The sequence below is a fragment of the Alosa sapidissima genome, chromosome 15 (genome assembly GCF_018492685.1).
Source record: "Alosa sapidissima isolate fAloSap1 chromosome 15, fAloSap1.pri, whole genome shotgun sequence".
NCBI lineage: Eukaryota > Metazoa > Chordata > Actinopteri > Clupeiformes > Clupeidae > Alosa > Alosa sapidissima.
The window spans coordinates 6,049,665-6,068,688 of NC_055971.1; the positions used below are offsets into that span (position 1 = coordinate 6,049,665).

Consider the following 19,024-nt stretch of genomic DNA (forward strand, 5'->3'; position numbering starts at 1 on the left):
AGTTTCAAGCAAGTCAACCCCCCAAGCACAGTCTGACGCACGTGGTGCTAGGAATCGTGGCCGGTGGGAGACCATGGATCCGCCCCCACGACGACGTCGAGAGAGAGCACTGAGGTGGGACGACCAAGGGCGGCCAATATGCCTGCACTGCGACCGGCCTGGACATGCAGAGGAAGTGCCCACAACGATCAGCCCCGTCCCAGGATTTTTGACCACCTCGGCCACTGTCGGGCAGGTGGCCGAGGAGGGAACCCAGACTGAAACCCCCCTTAAGCCCGCTTTTATTGGACAGTGTCTAGAAGTGGAGATTACAGTGCAGGGGAGAAATATCCCCTGCATTCTTGACACAGGCTCGCAGGTGACATTGTTTAGCCAGTCATTGTTCCAGCATTATGTGCAAGAGCAGGTCCATGATGCTAAAGAGATTCCTTGGTTGACTTTAAAAGCGGCCAATGGACTTAACCTACCCTATATTGGATACGCCATTCTAGATTTCCAGATTGGGGGAGTAGTGGTGCCTGCAAAGGGGGTTGTGATAGTGAAAGATGACTGCCTTCAATCGGACTATGGCATTTTAGGAATGAATGTGATTACTTACTGCTGGGAGGCCCTTCTCAAAGACACTCACCCTGGTCTGACTGCTTTTAAATCCACTCTCCCACGTAGAGCAGGTCAAGCATGGGAGAAGGCCTTTCACTTCTGCCAGCGTGTACAAGCAACCAGCCCGAGTACTGAGTTCCAGGGAACAGCACGGCTGCAGCCAGCAGACGCCATCCTGCTCCCCCCCCAGACAGAAATGGTAGTATGGGCTTTTGTGCCTCAGGCCAAAGGGCTCCCCAATTGCTGTGTAGTGGTAGAAGATCTGGGGGGAGAGGAGAGGGAGTGGAGAATAGGCCGGTCAGTTGTGCAATTAAAGGCAGGCAAACTACCCCTCCGGGTATGCAATCCACACCCCTACCCTGTGGAGCTACCCCCCCGCAAGCCGTTGGCCCAGGTCATGCAGATAGACCCCGCTGATGTTCAAGGCCAGAAACAGCTGGTATTGCGGCCTGTGGGGGGAGTTGAAGTCGAGGTCGACGTACGTCCAGTGAGAGCTGAGGGCGACCATAACCATCCCGCCATGTCCCTCCAGGGAGAGGGGTTGACGGAGGACCAACAAGCGCAACTGACCAACCTGCTGCGGAGATGGACATGTGTGTTCGCCGCCCATGAGGAGGACTATGGGCGGACCAGTGCAGTGCTGCACCCAATCTCCACCGGTGAGGCCCCCCCAGTACGGGAGCGCTACAGGCCAGTTCCACCCAGTCTGTATTCAGAGCTGCGCACCCTGCTGCAGGGGATGTTGGCTAGTGGGATTGTGACCGAGAGTTCCAGCCCCTGGGCCGCTCCAGTGGTACTAGTGAAAAAGAAAGATGGTACCTGGCGGTTCTGCGTTGACTATCGGAAACTTAATGCCGTGACCCACAAAGACGCATTTCCCCTCCCTCGCATTGAGGAATCTTTGACAGGCTTGAAGAAGGCATTGTGGTATTCGACCCTTGACCTTGCCAGCGGCTACTGGCAGGTTGAGGTGGACCCCCGAGATAAAGAAAAGACTGCTTTTGTAACACCGACGGGGCTTTTCCAGTGGGAGCGGATGCCGTTTGGACTTTGTAATGCGCCCGCTACCTTCCAGCGCCTCATGCAGCGGTGTCTGGGGGAGCGGGTCCACGATTACCTGTTGATTTATCTTGATGATGTAATTATTTACTCTTCTGATTTTGACAGTCATTTAACCCACCTCGAGCAAGTGTTTGATCGGCTCCATCATCACGGACTTAAGTTGCAGCCCCAGAAGTGTCGGCTCTTTAGACGGGAGGTGAAGTATCTGGGCCATGTAGTGAGCCAGAAGGGAGTGTCCGTAGACCCAGAGAAGACTGCGGTGGTACGGGAGTGGCCTATCCCCACCACGGTGAAAGAAGTCCGCTCCTTCTTGGGTTTTGCCGGATACTACCGACGTTTCGTCCCAGGGTTCTCGAAGGTGACGCTGCCGCTGAACAAACTGCTCCAGGGAACAGGGGGCAAGAAGACTGCCGCCATAACCTGGACACCAGTCTGCCAAACTGCCTTTGAGACATTGAAAGGGGCCCTCCTCCAGGCTCCGGTTCTGGCCTATGCAGACTTTAAGGCTCCCTTTCGGCTTTACACTGACACTAGCTTCCAGGGCCTAGGGGCAGTGCTAGCTCAGGTGCAAGAGGGGAAAGAGCGGGTAATCGCGTACGCCAGTCGCAGCCTTCACCCAGCCGAGAGGAACGACAAGAATTACAGCTCCTTTAAGCTGGAATTTCTTGCATTAAAGTGGGCAGTAACTGAAAAGTTTAAGGATTACCTCTGGGGGGCGTCCTTCAAGGTCTTCACGGATAATCGGCCCTTGACCCATCTCCAAACAGTAAATCTGGGGGCGACAGAACAGCGTTGGATGGCGCAGTTGGCCAATTACACCTTTGAGCTCTGCTATAGACCTGGGTCTTCACACCAGAATGCAGACGCCTTGTCCCGGGTGCCGGTAGAAGTCAACAGCCACCTAGTTGAGGCCCAAGTCCTTCCCCGACCCCCAGATGGACAAGACACCAGGGGGTCCCCTGAGGTGGACGTTCCTCAGGGGAAGTGGACTGCTCTTCAAGAAGCCGACCGAGACCTTAAGTTGATACGCCAGTGGAAAGCTGAAAGTAAGTCACGTCAAGAGCTGGACCCACAACCCCTCACATCCAGTGGACGGAGGTTGCTAAGAGAATGGGAGCGCCTACAGCTGTGTGACGGGGTGTTAGTCCGGGCCAGTTGGGACCCGATGACAGGACAGCCTCTGACTCCAGCAATTGTGCCAGCCAAAGTTCAGCGGGAGTTGTGGACATCATACCACCAGGCTTTTGGCCATGCCCGGGGTCAGCGAATGGTGCAAGCCCTCCGAAGTCGGGTTTACTGGGATGGCATGGCTCGAGATTCTGGGCAATGGGTGGCTGAGTGCCGGCAGTGTGTGCTTGGACATGCAGGACCAGAGGTGAGGGCTCCCCTCCATCCAGTGGTGAGTCAGTACCCGTTTGAGATCCTGGCCTTGGACTATCTCTCTTTGGGGCGGGCCAATGATGCATATCCTTACATACTTGTAATTACTGACCTGTTTTCCAGGTATGCAGTGGCCATCCCCACAAAAGATCAGACGGCCCAGACAACCGTGAAGGCTCTGTGGAGGTATGTCATCCAAGTGTTTGGTTGCCCTGAACGTATCTTAACAGACAGAGGGGGGGCTTTTGAATCTGAGCTCCTGAAGGAGCTGTGCCATGTGTATGGATGCACAAAGAGCCGCACAACCCCATATCATCCACAGGGCAATGGGGCTTGTGAGCGGTTTAATCAGACCCTCTTGGGGCTATTGAACACGTTAGACCAGGAGGGCCAGACGTGGTGGGTGGAACAGTTGCCATATTTGCTACAGGCTTACAACAACACCCCCCATAGTTCCACAGGCCTTGCTCCCTTTTATGTCTTGTATGGGAGACATGCTCGGCCAGTGGACATGGCCATGGGGATCTCCCCACCTCAGATACGGGGCTCCATCGATGGGTGGGTGGAACGCCACCAGAGACAACTAGTTACGGCCTATAGGCAGGTGCAGGGGCATAGCAAACGCCGGCAAGAGTTGGATCAACAGCGTTACAACCGACGGGCCAAAGCTCATCCCCTGGTGCCAGGGGAAAGGGTCCTGTGTAAGAACTTTAGGAGGAGGGCTAGGGGGAAGTTGGGGCCGTACTGGGTACCGAAGCCTTTTGTTGTTGTCTCTCAGCTCAACCCAGAACAGCCTGTGTACGTGATACGTCCTGAAGGCAAGGAAGGCCCCACACGTACAATCCACCGAAACAATCTGCGCTCTTGTCCTGGGGGTTGGCCATTGAGCAGTGAAGTGGGAAAGCCAGGAAGGGTGGCTTCGCAGGAGGGGGTAGGGTTCTGGCCTGTGAATCTTCAGTATATGAGGCACCCAGTCCCTTCCCAGAACCAACTAGGGGTAAGCAAACCTGGCCCAAGTTCAGTGCAACAGGGTGGGGCGAGGCCATTGCTTACCTCAGTGGGAAGTGCAGAGAGTGGGGATACTGGGAATACTGTGCTCGAACCTAGGCGTTCCAACAGAGGTAACTTTGGGGTGCCCCCTGCACGGTTCGGACATTAGCTTAGTGGTCGGGACGACCACTGGTAAAGGGGGGAGGAAAATGTCGTGGGTGGCTATGGACAATGGTGTATTGGGCTTGAGTACTGGGTACTGATGTTATATGGTGTATATCCTGTTTAATGTTTACTGGCTGATTGTTGATATAATGACCATTTTGTGTATGATGGACTGTATGGTGACTCGCGATGGGACTGTTGCTTTTGTGTTGATGAACTAAACTGCGATCGTGTGGGACACCTGACTAATTGCCAATGATGTACGATTGCTTGATGGGTCTGAAATGAGCTCTGGAAAGGGATAGGTTCTCCCTCTCCATAAAAAGGGCATTTTGAAATGATGGGGCAGAGGGATCGCCGGCTGACTGGGGACGTGCGACGCCGCTGGCTGTGTGGACCTACTGGCAGACGGCCAAAGGAGCAACGCCGTGGTGACTCAATGATTCAACGCGAGCTAAGTATTCTAAAAAGGGATGTGATTGTTGCAATATTGTGCATTTGTAGCTGTGTGAAGAGCCGCGGTGCACAGCGGCTTGTGTCTGATTACAGCTGTTTTGCAGCGGGGAAGTGTTGCTGGAGGAGGCCAACAGCTGACGAGGGGCTACACATTGGGAGAGGTGTGTGGACAGCGACGGGTGATCCGATCAACATCTTGGACCTGCGACGAACAGCACGTGATCTAAAAAGCTTTTTCAGTGCTCTCTATTCCGAGGAAAAGGGAAGTCCTTCTTCTTAATCGCTTGATATTTAGCTCGTAACCTCTGCCTATTGCTCGGTGAAGGCGACAACTAAGCCACTGTTTGTTTGTTCCGCTTTAGCCGTGGGGGCGGAGCCTGAACCACTACGCCTGCAGCCGTCGACAAGGGAGCGTTCGCTGAGGCCGGAACTGCACAACGCGGCCCATTGTCCTCACTGGAGGCTGGACTGTGAACTTGGGTTGGTGGCCTAAATTGTGGGGTTGACTAAACATTGTATTTGGCCGCCCCGAGCTTGGACTGTTTCTTTTATACTGGTCGGTGGGGACAGCCGACCAGTACGGACAATTTTTACTAAGGGACTGTGGGGAGGGGACTTGTGGGCTACTGGGGGTGTTTCAGAACCAGCTGCTGCCTAGGTTGGGGGCTTCCCCATCCCCCCCCCTTTGTGTGGATTGTGTCACTAGTGTGCATTGCTATTTGAACTAAGTTGGCTGAATTTGAACTGATTGCATGATTATTGCTGTGATCTCCTGAAGTGTCTCCTGTGGGTGAATGCACTGTGTGTGGGGGGGTGTTCAACCTGCCTAGCCTAGTGACTGTTAGCCGGGTGTGTGACTGCCCCTAGTGGTGCCATTTTCTATCAGTCTGCTGATCTCCAGTCCTGTGTGCCTTTGTATAAATAAATAAAATAACAATCTAAATTAAACTTTGTTGCATGTGTCTTGGGTGGATCTGAGGCCTGTGTTCTGGGGAAGTTGTAGCCCCTCGTTCACGACACACACTCTCTCTCTCTTTGTCTCACACACACCCACCCACCCACACACACACACAGACAGACACACACACACAATAACACCAGAGCCGGACAGTACATTTCCTTGAGTACAGTACTTGAGTACAATTTTGAGGGATCTGTACTTTACTCGAGTATAATTTTTGGGGAGTACTCATGACTTTACTCAAGTACATTTGAGAGGCAAATATTGTACTCTTTACTCCACTACATTTCTATCCATAAAGTCAACTCCGTGGTCAGATTTAGATAAGAGACGAAACCATGGACGAAACAATGGATGAAGACACAGCAGGTCAATCCCAGGAATGTGCCAACCCGTGGCCCCACCTCGCCAGACTATTTCAATTTTCTGAACAAGTTAATGATAACAAGTTAATGAAGTGAATGATGGGCAGCCGTGGCCCACTGGTTAGCACTCTGGACTTGTAACCGGAGGGTTGCCGGTTCGAGCCCCGACCAGTGGGCCGCGGCTGAAGTGCCCTTGAGCAAGGCACCTAACCCCTCACTACTCCCCGAGCGCCGCCATTGAAGCAGGCAGCTCACTGCGCCGGGATTAGTGTGTGCTTCACCTCACTGTGTGTTCACTGTGTGCTGAGTGTGTTTCACTAATTCACCGATTGGGTTAAATGCTGAGACCAAATTTCCCTCACGGGATCAAAAAAGTATATATACTTATACTGATAGTAATAATAATAATAATAATAAAGCTTTATTTGTATAGCACCTTTCATACACAGAATGCAGCTCAAAGTGCTTTACATTTGAAGCATGTAACACAATAATAGTCAGTCAGTCATTATCAATCACTTTTCTTTGCTGTTTATGTTATACTCAGCAACATATCAAAAATATAGAAAATGACGTCATAAGACTGGCAGCCTTAACCCTCTTACCCCCCACAAGCACGCCATATGGCAACTGTGGCAAGGAAAAACTCCCATATTCCAGGAAGAAACCTTGAGCAGAACCTGACTTAATAGGGGGAGCCCATCTGCTTCTGGCTGGCTGCGCCCTCCAATAGTAGCAGATGTAGAATAATCTGAAAATGTAGTCTACAGGATAAGATGAGTTAACTAAAAGCTTTCCTGTACAGGTATGTTTTCAGATCTTTTTTAAAAATATTTACTGAACTCGCCTGCTTGATGTACAGAGGCAGGGTGTTCCATAGTTTGGGGGCATAATAGATAAACGCAGCTTCTCCACTTTGTTTGTGGAGCACTTTGGGTACGATTAAAAGATTAGAATTGGATGATCTAAGTTTCCTTTGTGGTTGATAAGATATTAAAAGCTCAGAGATATATGAAGGTGCTATGCCATTCAGAGCTTTGTAAGTAATTAACATAACCTTAAAATCAATTCTATAGGAAATAGGGAGCCAGTGCAGTTCAGCCAACACAGGGGTGATGTGTTCTCTCTTCTTAGTCTTAGTTAAAAGTCTAGCCGCAGAGTTCTGTATGAGTGCCAATTTCTTTAGATGTTTTTTGGGAAGACCAGTGAAAAGTGCATTGCAGTAGTCTAACCTGCTAGTGATAAAGGCGTGAATTAGTTTTTCTGCATCTTGTTGAGTTAAAAAGGGCCGCACTTTGGCAATGTTTCTCAAGTGGAAATAGGCTGTCTGAGTAACTTTACTGATATGGGGCTTAAAACTTAACTCTGCATCTAAGATGACACCGAGGCTTGTTACTTTTGGTTTGACCTGGTGTGCCAAGTTCCCCAGATTACTAAGAATAATATCTCGCTTTAGTTTTGGTCCAACCAGAAGTACCTCTGTTTTGTCATCATTTAGTTTCAAAAAGTTTTTGCTCATCCACTGATTAATGGAGGTTAGGCATGCAGTGAGGGAGCAAAGGCCATCTGGGTTAGTTGGCTCCACAGAAAGATACAATTGGGTATCATCTGCGTAGCTGTGGAAGTTTACATTATGCTGACTTATGACGTTTCCCAATGGAAGCATATATAGAGAAAATAGCAGGGGACCAAGGCAGCTCCCCTGGGCCACACCAAAAGGCAAGTCATGTTTTTCAGATACATGATCTCCTAGACTGATATAAAAATCTCTGCCAGTAATGTAGGTTTGAAACCAGTTTAGAGCATTATCAGAGAGACCCACCCACTTCGCAAGGCGGTGAATTAGGATACTATGATCAATGGTGTCAAATGCCGCACTCAAATCCAGAAGAATAAGGATTGAGACTTTGTTTGAGTCGGTAGCTAGTCTGAGATCATTGACTATCTTTACTAGAGCCGTTTCTGTGCTGTGATTTGATCTAAAACCTGATTGGAATTTTTCAAGGATACTGTTTTCGTTGAGGAAGGTATTTAACTGATTACAAACAACTTTTTCAAGTACTTTGCTCAAAAACGATAGATTTGATATAGGCCTGTAGTTGCTCAGATTGGTATGGTCAAGATTTGACTTTTTAAGTAAAGGTTTCACAACAGCGGTTTTAAAAGCAGTTGGAAATATACCTGTTTCTAATGAGGTATTTATTACCTTGAGAAAAAAGGGAGCTAAGCCATCATATACTTTTTTGAGGAATGTAGTAGGGATTGGATCTAAAACACATGTTGAGGAGCCGGTTTGAGTTATAATTTTACCAAGCTCAGATTGAGTAATAGTGCTAAAGGACCTTAATTTTGGGGGGCTGTTTTTGGGTGTACTATCAAACATATTACTTATGTTACCAATAGCCTCCCTTATAGAAATGACTTTGTTTTTGAAGAAGTCTGCAAATTCTTCGCATCTTAGAGAGGATGCCTGACTGAGTGTATCAAAAGGTGTTTGATGCAATAGCCTATCAATGGTAGAGAACAACACCCTAGAGTTTCCACTGTTTTCAGCAATTACCTTAGAGAAGTGGTTCCTCCTCTCATTCCGAATAGCTCTATTATAATTTGCAATTTTTTCTTTTAGAATGGCACGGTGAACCTGTAACTTAGTTTTTCTCCATGTTCTCTCAGCTTTCCTACATGATCTTTTTAGATCATGGATATTTTCGTTCATCCAAGGTGTCAGTTTGCTACAGGGCCTTTTTTTAGTCTTTAAGGGTGCCACTCTGTCAAGCAGAGCGCCTAATTCACGATTAAGAGCCTCTACCATTTGATCAATGGGATGATGTAAAATATCTAAATTTATGGAGTCTATAAGAGCTATGAACTGCTGTTCTGCTCTAATGTCCAAGAGTCGCGATTTGATTGCAATTTCGGGATGAATTTTTGGAGTATGTAGTACAATATTAAAAGATACACAATGATGATCAGACATATTTATATCATTTACTGATAAGTCTGTGACTTCTATCCCTCTGGAAATGACTAGATCGAGGGTGTTGCCAAGGTTGTGGGTGGGTCCTGTAACATGCTGCTTTAGCTCTAAACTGTCCAACACATTAAGGAACTTACTGGCTTTAGCATCAGTTGTCTTATTGACATGAATATTGAAGTCGCCATTTACAATTATCCGATCATAGCTAGTGATGATGAGCGACATAAGTTCAGAAAACTGGTCGAGAAAGCCAGTCCATAGTTTAGGAGGGCGGTATAAGGTTAATAGAAGTACAGCTGGGTCAGCCTTCAGAGTGAGGGCAATATACTCAAAGGAAGCGAATTCGCCAAAGTTGACTCGTGTGCAACTATATTTGTTTGAGAGAATGGAGGCAATTCCACCACCTCGTTTGCCTTGTCTAATTGAGTGGAAGAAATTATAATTTGGGGGACAAGTCTCAACGAGAACAGCTTCGCTGTCTGAAGTCAGCCAGGTTTCAACAAGAAACAGAAAATCCAATTTTTTTTCACTAATAAAATCATTGATTGCAAAGGTTTTGGTAGTAAGTGCACCTATATTTAGTAAACCCATGTTAGCTGAAAATGCCTCTGGCTTTTGAGGAATATGCTGAGGTATGGAAAGAATATTTGTTAGGTTTCTGGTTTTAAATTTGTCTTTTCTTTTTACTATACGTTGGGTAGAAATCAACGTTGGAATAGAACTATAAGCATAAGTCATGCTATTGCATGACACAGCTTGATCTATGGTAGTAGTATTGTATGTTACCCTGCAGAAAACATTCTCAGACTCATCCACATGTATAATGCCATTCGAATCAATACCTGGGGGGCGTGAATCTGTAATATTTTCTACAGAATGTCAATGTCTCAGTGTGGACGCTATGTTGTCAGAGAGTAGCCTGGCTCCATGTTGGTTTGGGTGGAGACCATCACGCTTCAGCATACTGGGCCTCTCCCAGAACAAGCCCCAGTTGTTGACATAGGGGATGCTTAGGGAAGCGCAGTAGCGTTTGAGCCAGGTGTGGAGATCGAACAGTCTGGACCATCTCTCAGCACCTTTTCTGTAGGTAGGGAGAGGCCCAGAGATGACAAAGCGTTTTTCTGTGCCCATCAGAGTGGTGATGAGAGTTTTGTAGTTTTCCTGCAGTGCTACTGACTGCTTATCTCTGATGTCGTTCGTGCCCACGTGTACGATGATGTTGTTGACCTTGGTGTGGCGGGCCAGGATGCTTGGGAGTTTCTGCTGGATGTCAAGGACCTTGGCACCAGGGAAGCAGTAGACCTTGGAGGGACCGCTACATGATGGGGGAATGCAGAGGTCTCTAACCATGGAACTGCCGATGACCAGGGTGGAGGTTGATGAGGTCCGGGGAGGAGGGGGTCGGGGGGGCGCCGACTTTGAGGAGGGACCAGGATGGTTGTCTCGGGGCTGGAGGGGCTCCTCATCCTCGGTCAGAGTGGCATAGCGATTTTCCAGTCGTATAGGTTGGGCTGGGCCTGAGTGCCGTCCGGACCGTCTGCCGTGCTTGTGATGCTTGCTTCTACGCCATGGCTCAGGCTGGTGTGGAGTGGAGCTGGCCAGCAGAGCAGGGTTGGTTCTCAGCAGAGGCCGGGGAGAGGCAACAGGGACAGAAGTTGCATTAGTGCATGGCATGGTTAAAGTATTGGAGGACAGAGTGAAATCAGGGCATCTGGCATTTGTGTGTGTAAGAGAGGTAACGTTACTTACGGAGAGAATGGTGTCGAGGAACTGTTCATCCTTCTCAATCTGATGGAGGGTCGCTATTCTGGCTTCGAGTTCCACTATCTTTTCGCTGAGAAGGACGCATGAGTCGCAGCCTGGTGCACAGCTGAGGGGAGGCATCGTGTCGCGGCGAGGGCTCGCCGGTGTCAACTGTTTTTTAAACGTTTGTTTGCTAGTTGGCTAGCAACAGCGATATCGTGCAGTTCCTTGATAACTCGAACACAGGTAGCGGGTAAGTAATCTGAGAAGATCTCACTTTTATATTGAGTCACTAGTTTTGAGAGACGTTAGAAGGAATTTGATGCTTTCTTCTTCCAGATATCGTTTCCTTGGCCCGGTATTATTTGCAGCCCTTGATACTGGCTTAACGTTTAACGTTAACGTTTGACAGAAAAGTTTGGCGATCAAGGTTATAGAGTCCGATAATCCAAAGCCTCGAGCAACAACAGTTTATGCAAGAGTTTGTTCACGAGATATAATCGGTAGCCAGTAAATCCGTAGAAAGTAGATGGTAACAAGGAGATTTAAGATAGTGATAGATTAAGATAGTGTTCGCTTCAAGTAGAAAATAGTATTTTGTATTTTAAATACATGTATTAGAAATACTGCCCATCCCTGGCAACATGGTAAGAAGATGAAAATGACTTGATTTTACTTTCAATTCCTTTTACATTCTCCAAGGTATTAACATTAACATTTTTCATAACTCCATGTAGGACGTTTCTGTATATAAATGTAAGCACTGTGGCAGTAGTAATGCAATATTTATAAAATGTACTCTTGATACTCAAGTACTTTTAAAAACAAGTACTTCAGTACTTTTACTTAAATAGACATCTGACTGTTGTACTTTTACTTGTACTTGAGTAAAATTTAGCAAAGGGTATCTGTACTTTTACTCAAGCTGTGTACTCTGTCCGCCTCTGAATAACACTGACCAGCCTGTACATTGGAGGCATAGGAAAGATCTGCACATACAATAACACTGACCAGCCTGTATATTGGAGGCATAGGAAAGATCTGCACACACACACATGCACGCGCACGCGCACACACACACACACACACACACAGGCTGACACAAAAAACGTTCTAATTGATTACACTAGTCAAAACACACAGAGACAGAAAGAAGCACATCATTGCAACCTAAGTGTCACCAAGTGAGTATCGTCACAGTGTAAAACCCGAAAGGAAGTGAGTGTTTCCAATTAGAGGGTGACATGGGAATCAATTTTCACTCCCGTCCCATCCCGAGCCCACACAAATACTGCCGTCATATCCCGATCACGTGACTGCCCCCCCAGAAAAATCCTGTTCTGCAAAATCCCGAGAGAAAGGCTCCCGAATCCCGTCCCACTCCCGTTTCGTTCCCTATGTTGTCTAAAGCATTGGTTCCCATAGGGTGGGTCGTAGGAGATTTTATTTGGGTCACCAGCATAGTGACAATTTATGTTGTGTAATAGGCCTAGCTTATACCTTATATAGGTAGGAACTCCTTCTGTGCACATTTAGAACACCGCCAGAGCGTGGATATCACTCGCAAAATGAAACAATATTTCTGTCGGGCGCCTACCATGGACAGTTGCAAAATGCAAGGGACATGAATCAGTTTAGATTTGCACTAACAATAATGGACATCAGCTCTTCAACATGGCCCATTAAAATCTAGAAAGTATCATTTTAAATCGTAAAAAAACCCTGCTGTCGACAATAGGCTAAAGCAGACATCCATAGACGGGACATGAGGCTTATTTGCATCATAGGCTACAGATAGTTTCAATTGTAGATAGGCCTCTTTAAAGTTAATAGCAGTCTCACTCACATTCCTCACATTCCATGTTATTTCGGATTTTAAAAGCACAAAAGTGCATTAGAAAGGCTATAATTTAAATGGACATGTAAACGCTATTTCCTCTTTCCAATCTTGCGAACTTCACTACAGTAAAGCTGCATTGCCATTTATTAGCTAGTTTCCTATAACAACCACCACATAGTCGAGGTGACGAGGGTTATTAAGATCGACTTTGAACACAGTAAGCCATACAACTTGACAATTACACTGTATCATAGTGTTAATGTGTTGAGTAAAGCTACATGTTTAGATTGATTTTGTTACCATGTGTGTTTCTTCCTGCCGTTACAAAAACTAGCATCTCTGATAACGTTAGCGATTAGCTCACGTTGATATGGCAATAGAAAACACCTTCAGTTTTCGGTGTAGTCGCTGACGCTGATTGATTGGCTTGTGAACAGGGCAGCTGCTTTGTATTGCTCTGATAGGCTACTCTGCGGCTAGCAGTAGCCACAAACAACAAACGTATTGTGAGTTGTAAGTGGTTCTCTTTTCTAGAAATGCCTTGCAATCTTTGGGTGCACTCATCGCATGTTTTAATTTAATCTCCGGCTTCGTTCACCTCCCGCCCGCTCCCGTTGATTTCTGCTCGTCCCGTCCCTATCACGTTACCAACAGTGAAATTGACTCCCGTACCGCAGGACTCCCGCAGGAATACCGTGACCCGCGGGAGTCCCGAAAAATTGTCACCCTCTATTTCCAATGTATAAAACTTGCACACACATCATATATGTGCATTAACACTTGCACCACATGTGAGTGCATTGTTGGTTTCCGAAATGGCATGGGTCGCGGAGCCACACATGCTCGGGCCCGTCATGTCGGCTTGCGGCTATATTTGTTGTTGTTGTTAGGGGAAGAAGCTGAAGTAGTTGTAGCAATGTCCCTGATCCTGATTGTCACTTAGCCCTTGGGATTCCTTCTTGATCTAGATTGGACAGAGAAGTGCTTATAACTGAGGGATGAACATCTTAGAGAATTCATATTGTTAGCAGACTGGTGTATTGAACTGTTTCTGCAATGAATGTAATAACACTCATTATTTTTGCTATTCTCAAAAACATTACAGCATACAGCCCTGTATGCAGAATTATATTAAGTACTGACTATACAGAGCTATCTAAGGATGGAGACTTTATCATTGGGGGTCTATTTTCATTAAATAACTCAGGTCTAACTTCTGAGCACGATTTTAGAACACCACCAACTAATACAATCTGTCATGGGTAAGTAGAAATGAGCATGAAATAAAATGACCTGTACATTTAGCTATTTGTATTGCAGCTACATATTCTGAATTAATGTGTTTATTTTATATATATATGACATAAATATTTATATATGAAGATGTCTTAAGTGTTTATATTGCACTGGCTTTTCTGCAGGAAAAATTACAGGGAACTGAAATTTGCACGTACATTAATATACACTCTGGAGAAGATCAATAATGACAAAAAACTTCTTCCTGGAATCCTTCTGGGCTACAAAATTCTTAATGCCTGTGGATCCCTAAACCTTATGAGGGCTGTTCTCAAAGCTGTGAGTCAAGAAGATGTAAAAGAGGGATGTGCCAAAGTCCATGCATTCATAGGGCACTCTTCTTCTGGACCAACACAGAAAATAAACAACTTAATAAGCCCTTTTGGGATACCACAGGTTAATAATATACCAATTTTCTTACATAACAAAGAAATCAATAAGGTTCTCACAATTTTATTGTGCAATCATTTATTTGCCACTGTATGCAAGGATCCTTAGGTCTATTCACACTAATATATTTTCTGTACTGTCTCATTTGAACAGATCAGTCACCTTTCCACCTGTGCATGTTTAAGCAATAGAGATATCTATCCCACATTTTTTAGAACTGTTCCGAGTGATCACTTTCAGGTCATTGCACTTGTCCAGCTTATGAAACAATTTGGCTGGAATTGGATTGGACTGATTTACAGTTATGGATCATATGGAGAAAATGGGGCACATGCATTTATGGAACTGGCCAAAAAGGAAGGAATCTGTGTAGAATATCAAGAAATGTACCTTCAAAAATATTCAGACATGGAATTGAACAGTATTGTCAACGTCATAAAGAATTCCACTTCTAAGGTCATTCTGGCTTTCATGTCCTCGTCTTATATCAGAAGCTTTCTGTCTAGAATTGATTCAATGAATATTACTGGGAAACACTGGATGGGCTCTGAGGCCTGGGTGACAGCACCTGATCTGGCTTCTATCAAGAACATGCACATTTTACAGGGCACTATGGGCTTTGCCATTCCAGAGGCTAAAATACCTGGTCTTACTGAGTTCTTACTGAAGTTGAAACCTTCAGATGCACCAGACAGTGCTTTCATCAGGGATTTCTGGGAAACAACGTTTCAGTGCAGCCTGTCAGCTTCAAATCAGACTCAGCACAAAAGGCTGTGCAATGGGTCAGAGGATCTACGGACAATTGACAATGACTACACAGACACGTCAGAGAGTAGGACTGTAAATAATGTATATAATGCAGTGTATGCAGTAGCACATGCCCTTCACAACCTCTTGCAATGCAACAATGGAACAAATCCAGTAACAGGGTATGGCTGCTACAACAAGACTGATATTCAGCCCTTGCAGGTAATATTGCTAACATGTCCTTATTACACTGTACCTTGATTGTTTCCCTTTTTGTAAGTCACTTTGGCTTTACATCAGCTACATGACTAAATATAAATGTAAATGACCCTCAGAACAATCTCAGGCATTTACAAGTTTTAGAAATGTGTCTGCTACTATATATTGGAACAAAGTAGCCTGATATATTCCAAATTACTTTTTTACTGTAGCTAAACCTCAGGGAGGACAGACTAGATCCCTCCAAATACACAAGACAAATGAGACAAATGGTTATATTATAGAATAGAGTATGGCTTTCAGAAGTGATATAAGCAATGCAAGGCATTGTAATTGTAATGGTTTAGAAATGCTTCTTTGGAAGAACGCCGATTTATATGTCTACATATCTTCAGTTCACTAAATTACTTTTGTAGCTGAACATTTGTGACCTGTCTTATATGCCCAGTTTGTGACTGATCACACTAGATTTATTATTAGATTCATGCATTTTTTGCTATTGTTCAGTTATCCAGTAATATCTTAGGTTTAATCTTTATACATGTGTCAGAATGCATAAAAGCTAAACTTCTTTCAGGTGGTGCATAGCTTGAGAAAAGTCAACTTTTCCCTATTGTCTGGGGGAAGGATGTTTTTTGATGAAAATGGTGACTCAGTAGCACTATATGATTTAGTAAACTGGCAAATGAACAGAGATGGATCTGTTAACATTGTTAACATTGGTCGATATGATGGATCTTTACCGAATGGAAAGAGATTCCAAATGAAGGAAAACATCACAGTCATATGGGGAGGAAATCACTCTCAGGTACCCAGCATCATAATGACAAGGGGAAAATAGTTGGACTAGGAAGTGTAGAAATAAAACTACTCGGAGCAAATAAAACATACTGATGATGCCAGGATTAACTTCATGTTAAGCCAGATATAATAACATTAAATTAAAAGTATTTATTAAGTATTTTTCCTCCTTGATTTTCTCAAACATGGCTATAATATGCACATCATCTAGTTACCTCATTTTCAAGACAAATAGGTAAGCCTATTTCATCTATTTTATGAATGATCAGTACATGCCCCTTTTACTTTCAAAAGGTGCCAAGATCTGTTTGCACAGAAAGTTGCCCGCCTGGTAATCGCAAGGTTATGAACAAAACAAGGCAAATATGCTGTTTTGACTGCTTGCCATGTGCTGATGGGGAAATTGCTAATAAAACAGGTAGCCCAGACTGACATTTCCATCACTTACTTTTCTTTTGATCAGTCAAATACAGATTTTTAAAACATTCACTTACAAAAATACACAACAGAAAACAATTATAGTCTTACATTTCTAATATTTCTCTTCACAGATTCTTCAGACTGCATGAAGTGTCCACCAGCATATTGGTCTAACAAAAGAAAGGATGAATGTGTATTAAAATTAATAGAGTTCCTGTCTTATGGAGAAACAATGGGAATGGTGCTGGTCATATTTTCTTGTTTTGGTTTCTTTTTCACACTCTTTACAACAGTCATCTTCTTTGCTTTTCGTAAAACTGCAATAGTTAGAGCTAATAACGCAGAGCTGAGTTTCCTGCTGCTCTTCTCATTAAAATTGTGTTTCCTTTGTTCTCTTACTTTCATTGGTCGGCCCTCTGAGTGGTCCTGTATGTTGCGTCACACAGCGTTTGGGATCACCTTTGTTCTCTGCATCTCCTGTGTTCTGGGGAAAACAATAGTGGTGTTAATGGCCTTCAGAGCCACTCTTCCAGGCAGTAATGTCATGAAGTGGTTTGGGCCTCTGCAACAGAGACTCAGTGTTTTTGGCTTCACTCTCATACAAGTCCTTATATGTGTCCTTTGGTTAACTATATCCCCTCCCTTTCCTTACAAAAACATGAACCTTTACCAGGAAAAGATTATTCTAGAGTGTGAGCTTGGGTCAGCTGTAGGTTTCTGGGCTGTTTTGGGTTACATAGGAATCCTTGCTGTATTGTGTTTCATACTGGCCTTTCTAGCTCGCAAACTTCCTGATAACTTTAATGAGGCCAAATATATCACATTCAGTATGCTGATATTCTGTGCAGTCTGGATCACTTTTATTCCAGCTTATGTCAGCTCTCCTGGGAAATTTACTGTGGCTGTGGAGATATTTGCCATCTTAGCTTCTAGTTTTGGATTGCTTTCATGTATCTTCTTTCCCAAGTGTTATGTTATTGTTTTTAAACCTCAACTAAATTCAAAGAAACATGTAATAGGTAAAATCACATCTAAATCATTATAAACGATTTTACCTTTAAACCATAATTAGATTTTTTACATTTTATTTGATTTACTATCATGTTTTTAACAGAATTTTGATCTAAAGGTACTGAATGCCTTGCAAACACAACACACCAACAATAGCATCAGTGTTTCCCATACATTGACTAATCTGTGGCGGGGCGCCACGAAATAAAAATCGGCCGCCATAGATGAATATATTATGTGTAAAATTTAATTTAATTTAAATTAAATATAAGGTCAAATCCTTGCATTGCCATTGAGCTGCGCTTTTTACTCACGCAGCCTTTCCTTGCCCCGCCCCGCTCTCTCTACGTAGCCCGCTGCCACTCCTCTGCATGTGCATTTAACAAAATATTCACGATTGTTGAGGGATTGTTGTTGCCACATAGAAGCATTGCATAGAAGACGTCTGGCTAAATTGCTATTAAATCCGCTTAGCATCGTGACCATGCTGCGCAAATTTGTTCAAGACTGCTGCATTGAAGTGAACTCTGCTAAGGTCTTATCACAACATAGTAGGCTACATTGAAGAGACTAAACTAAGTGAAGTTATTAAATAATACAGTATCTCAAAGCTAACGTTAGAATACTGTTTGGATGTCGAATTTAGCATGCTTAGTCTACAGCTGCTTGTCAATTTCGTTGAAGGGCTCATTTTATTGACTCTGACACTTAATGTTTCCCGATGTAAATGGAAAAGTGTTCCAAAATTCAAAAGTTCTTGTCTCAAGGAGACCCCCGTTGTCAAAGTCAGCTACCGCTACAAATTGAATCCAATTCCGTGGGAAACACTGAGCATAGTTGATAAAAACTTGCTTGCACGCTAATGACCAATGTCATGCTGTGAAAGCATTTTTTTACATTTGTCAGAGGGTGGTCTGTGCTGCATCACAGAACTCATTCATAGCCTGGGCTGCAACAGAGGCAGTTGTGTTCATCTGTAGGCCACTGCTCAATGCAAACTACAATGAATATGACGATGACATCAAAACAAGTTGCACATAAAAACACACCTGCTTTAGCTTCCAGCCAACACAAAAAGACAGTCTGCAATACCATCCAAATTTTCATATATCCACCCTAGTAAATTCTAGGAATTGACATGCTTCTCCTACTTTAAAACTCTATTCTAGCCACTAAAAGCACTTTACTGTGGTACTGTATGCGACAGGCTACACAGTAAACGGTGGGAGTGGGAAAGTCCCATCAGGAGATAAACCCAGAGGAGAGCTAGAGTAGAAGATGATATTAGGTTTAAATGTTTTGAAGTGCCCTTGAGCAAGGCACCTAAGCCAGGGCTCGAAATTAACGATGTCCCGACGTCCCGGGACCATAAAAAATGCTTCCGGGACACAATAGAATGATGTCTGGGACAACTCTGCGACAGTAGAAAAAATGGCAAAGCAAATTTCTAAATAGGTACTTTTTTCCTAAACTGTTCACATGGGAATCTAAACGTATCTTTCTCATCTGAATAAAATTATACAAAATTTGACCTGGCGTAACGTGCAGCTGGCAGAATCAGCATTAGCCAGCTGATCTGTAAAGAAGCGGTTTTGTACACG

At 44.6% G+C, this 19,024-nt stretch overlaps 1 protein-coding gene across 1 annotated transcript; it reads left to right on the forward strand.

Annotated features, from left to right (window-relative positions):
• The first annotated feature begins 4,537 nt into the window (after positions 1–4,537).
• Positions 4,538–17,457, forward strand: LOC121684547 (extracellular calcium-sensing receptor-like). Its single transcript, XM_042064605.1, has 7 exons — positions 4,538–4,628; positions 5,016–5,133; positions 13,961–14,231; positions 14,379–15,194; positions 15,769–15,999; positions 16,287–16,410; positions 16,544–17,457. The coding sequence occupies exons 1-7, from the start codon at positions 4,538–4,540 to the stop codon at positions 17,455–17,457; spliced, it is 2,565 nt and encodes an 854-aa protein (XP_041920539.1).
• Positions 17,458–19,024: the final 1,567 nt, after the last annotated feature.

Coding starts and splice junctions, on each gene's coding strand:
- LOC121684547 (XM_042064605.1), top strand. CDS start 4,538: ATGGGGCAGAGGGATCGCCGGCTGACTGGGGACGTGCGACGCCGCTGG. Junction 5,134..13,960: donor AGGCTGGACTGTGAACTTGG/GTTGGTGGCCTA, acceptor GCTTTTCTGCAG/GAAAAATTACAGGGAACTGA. Junction 16,411..16,543: donor GGAAATTGCTAATAAAACAG/GTAGCCCAGACT, acceptor TTCTCTTCACAG/ATTCTTCAGACTGCATGAAG.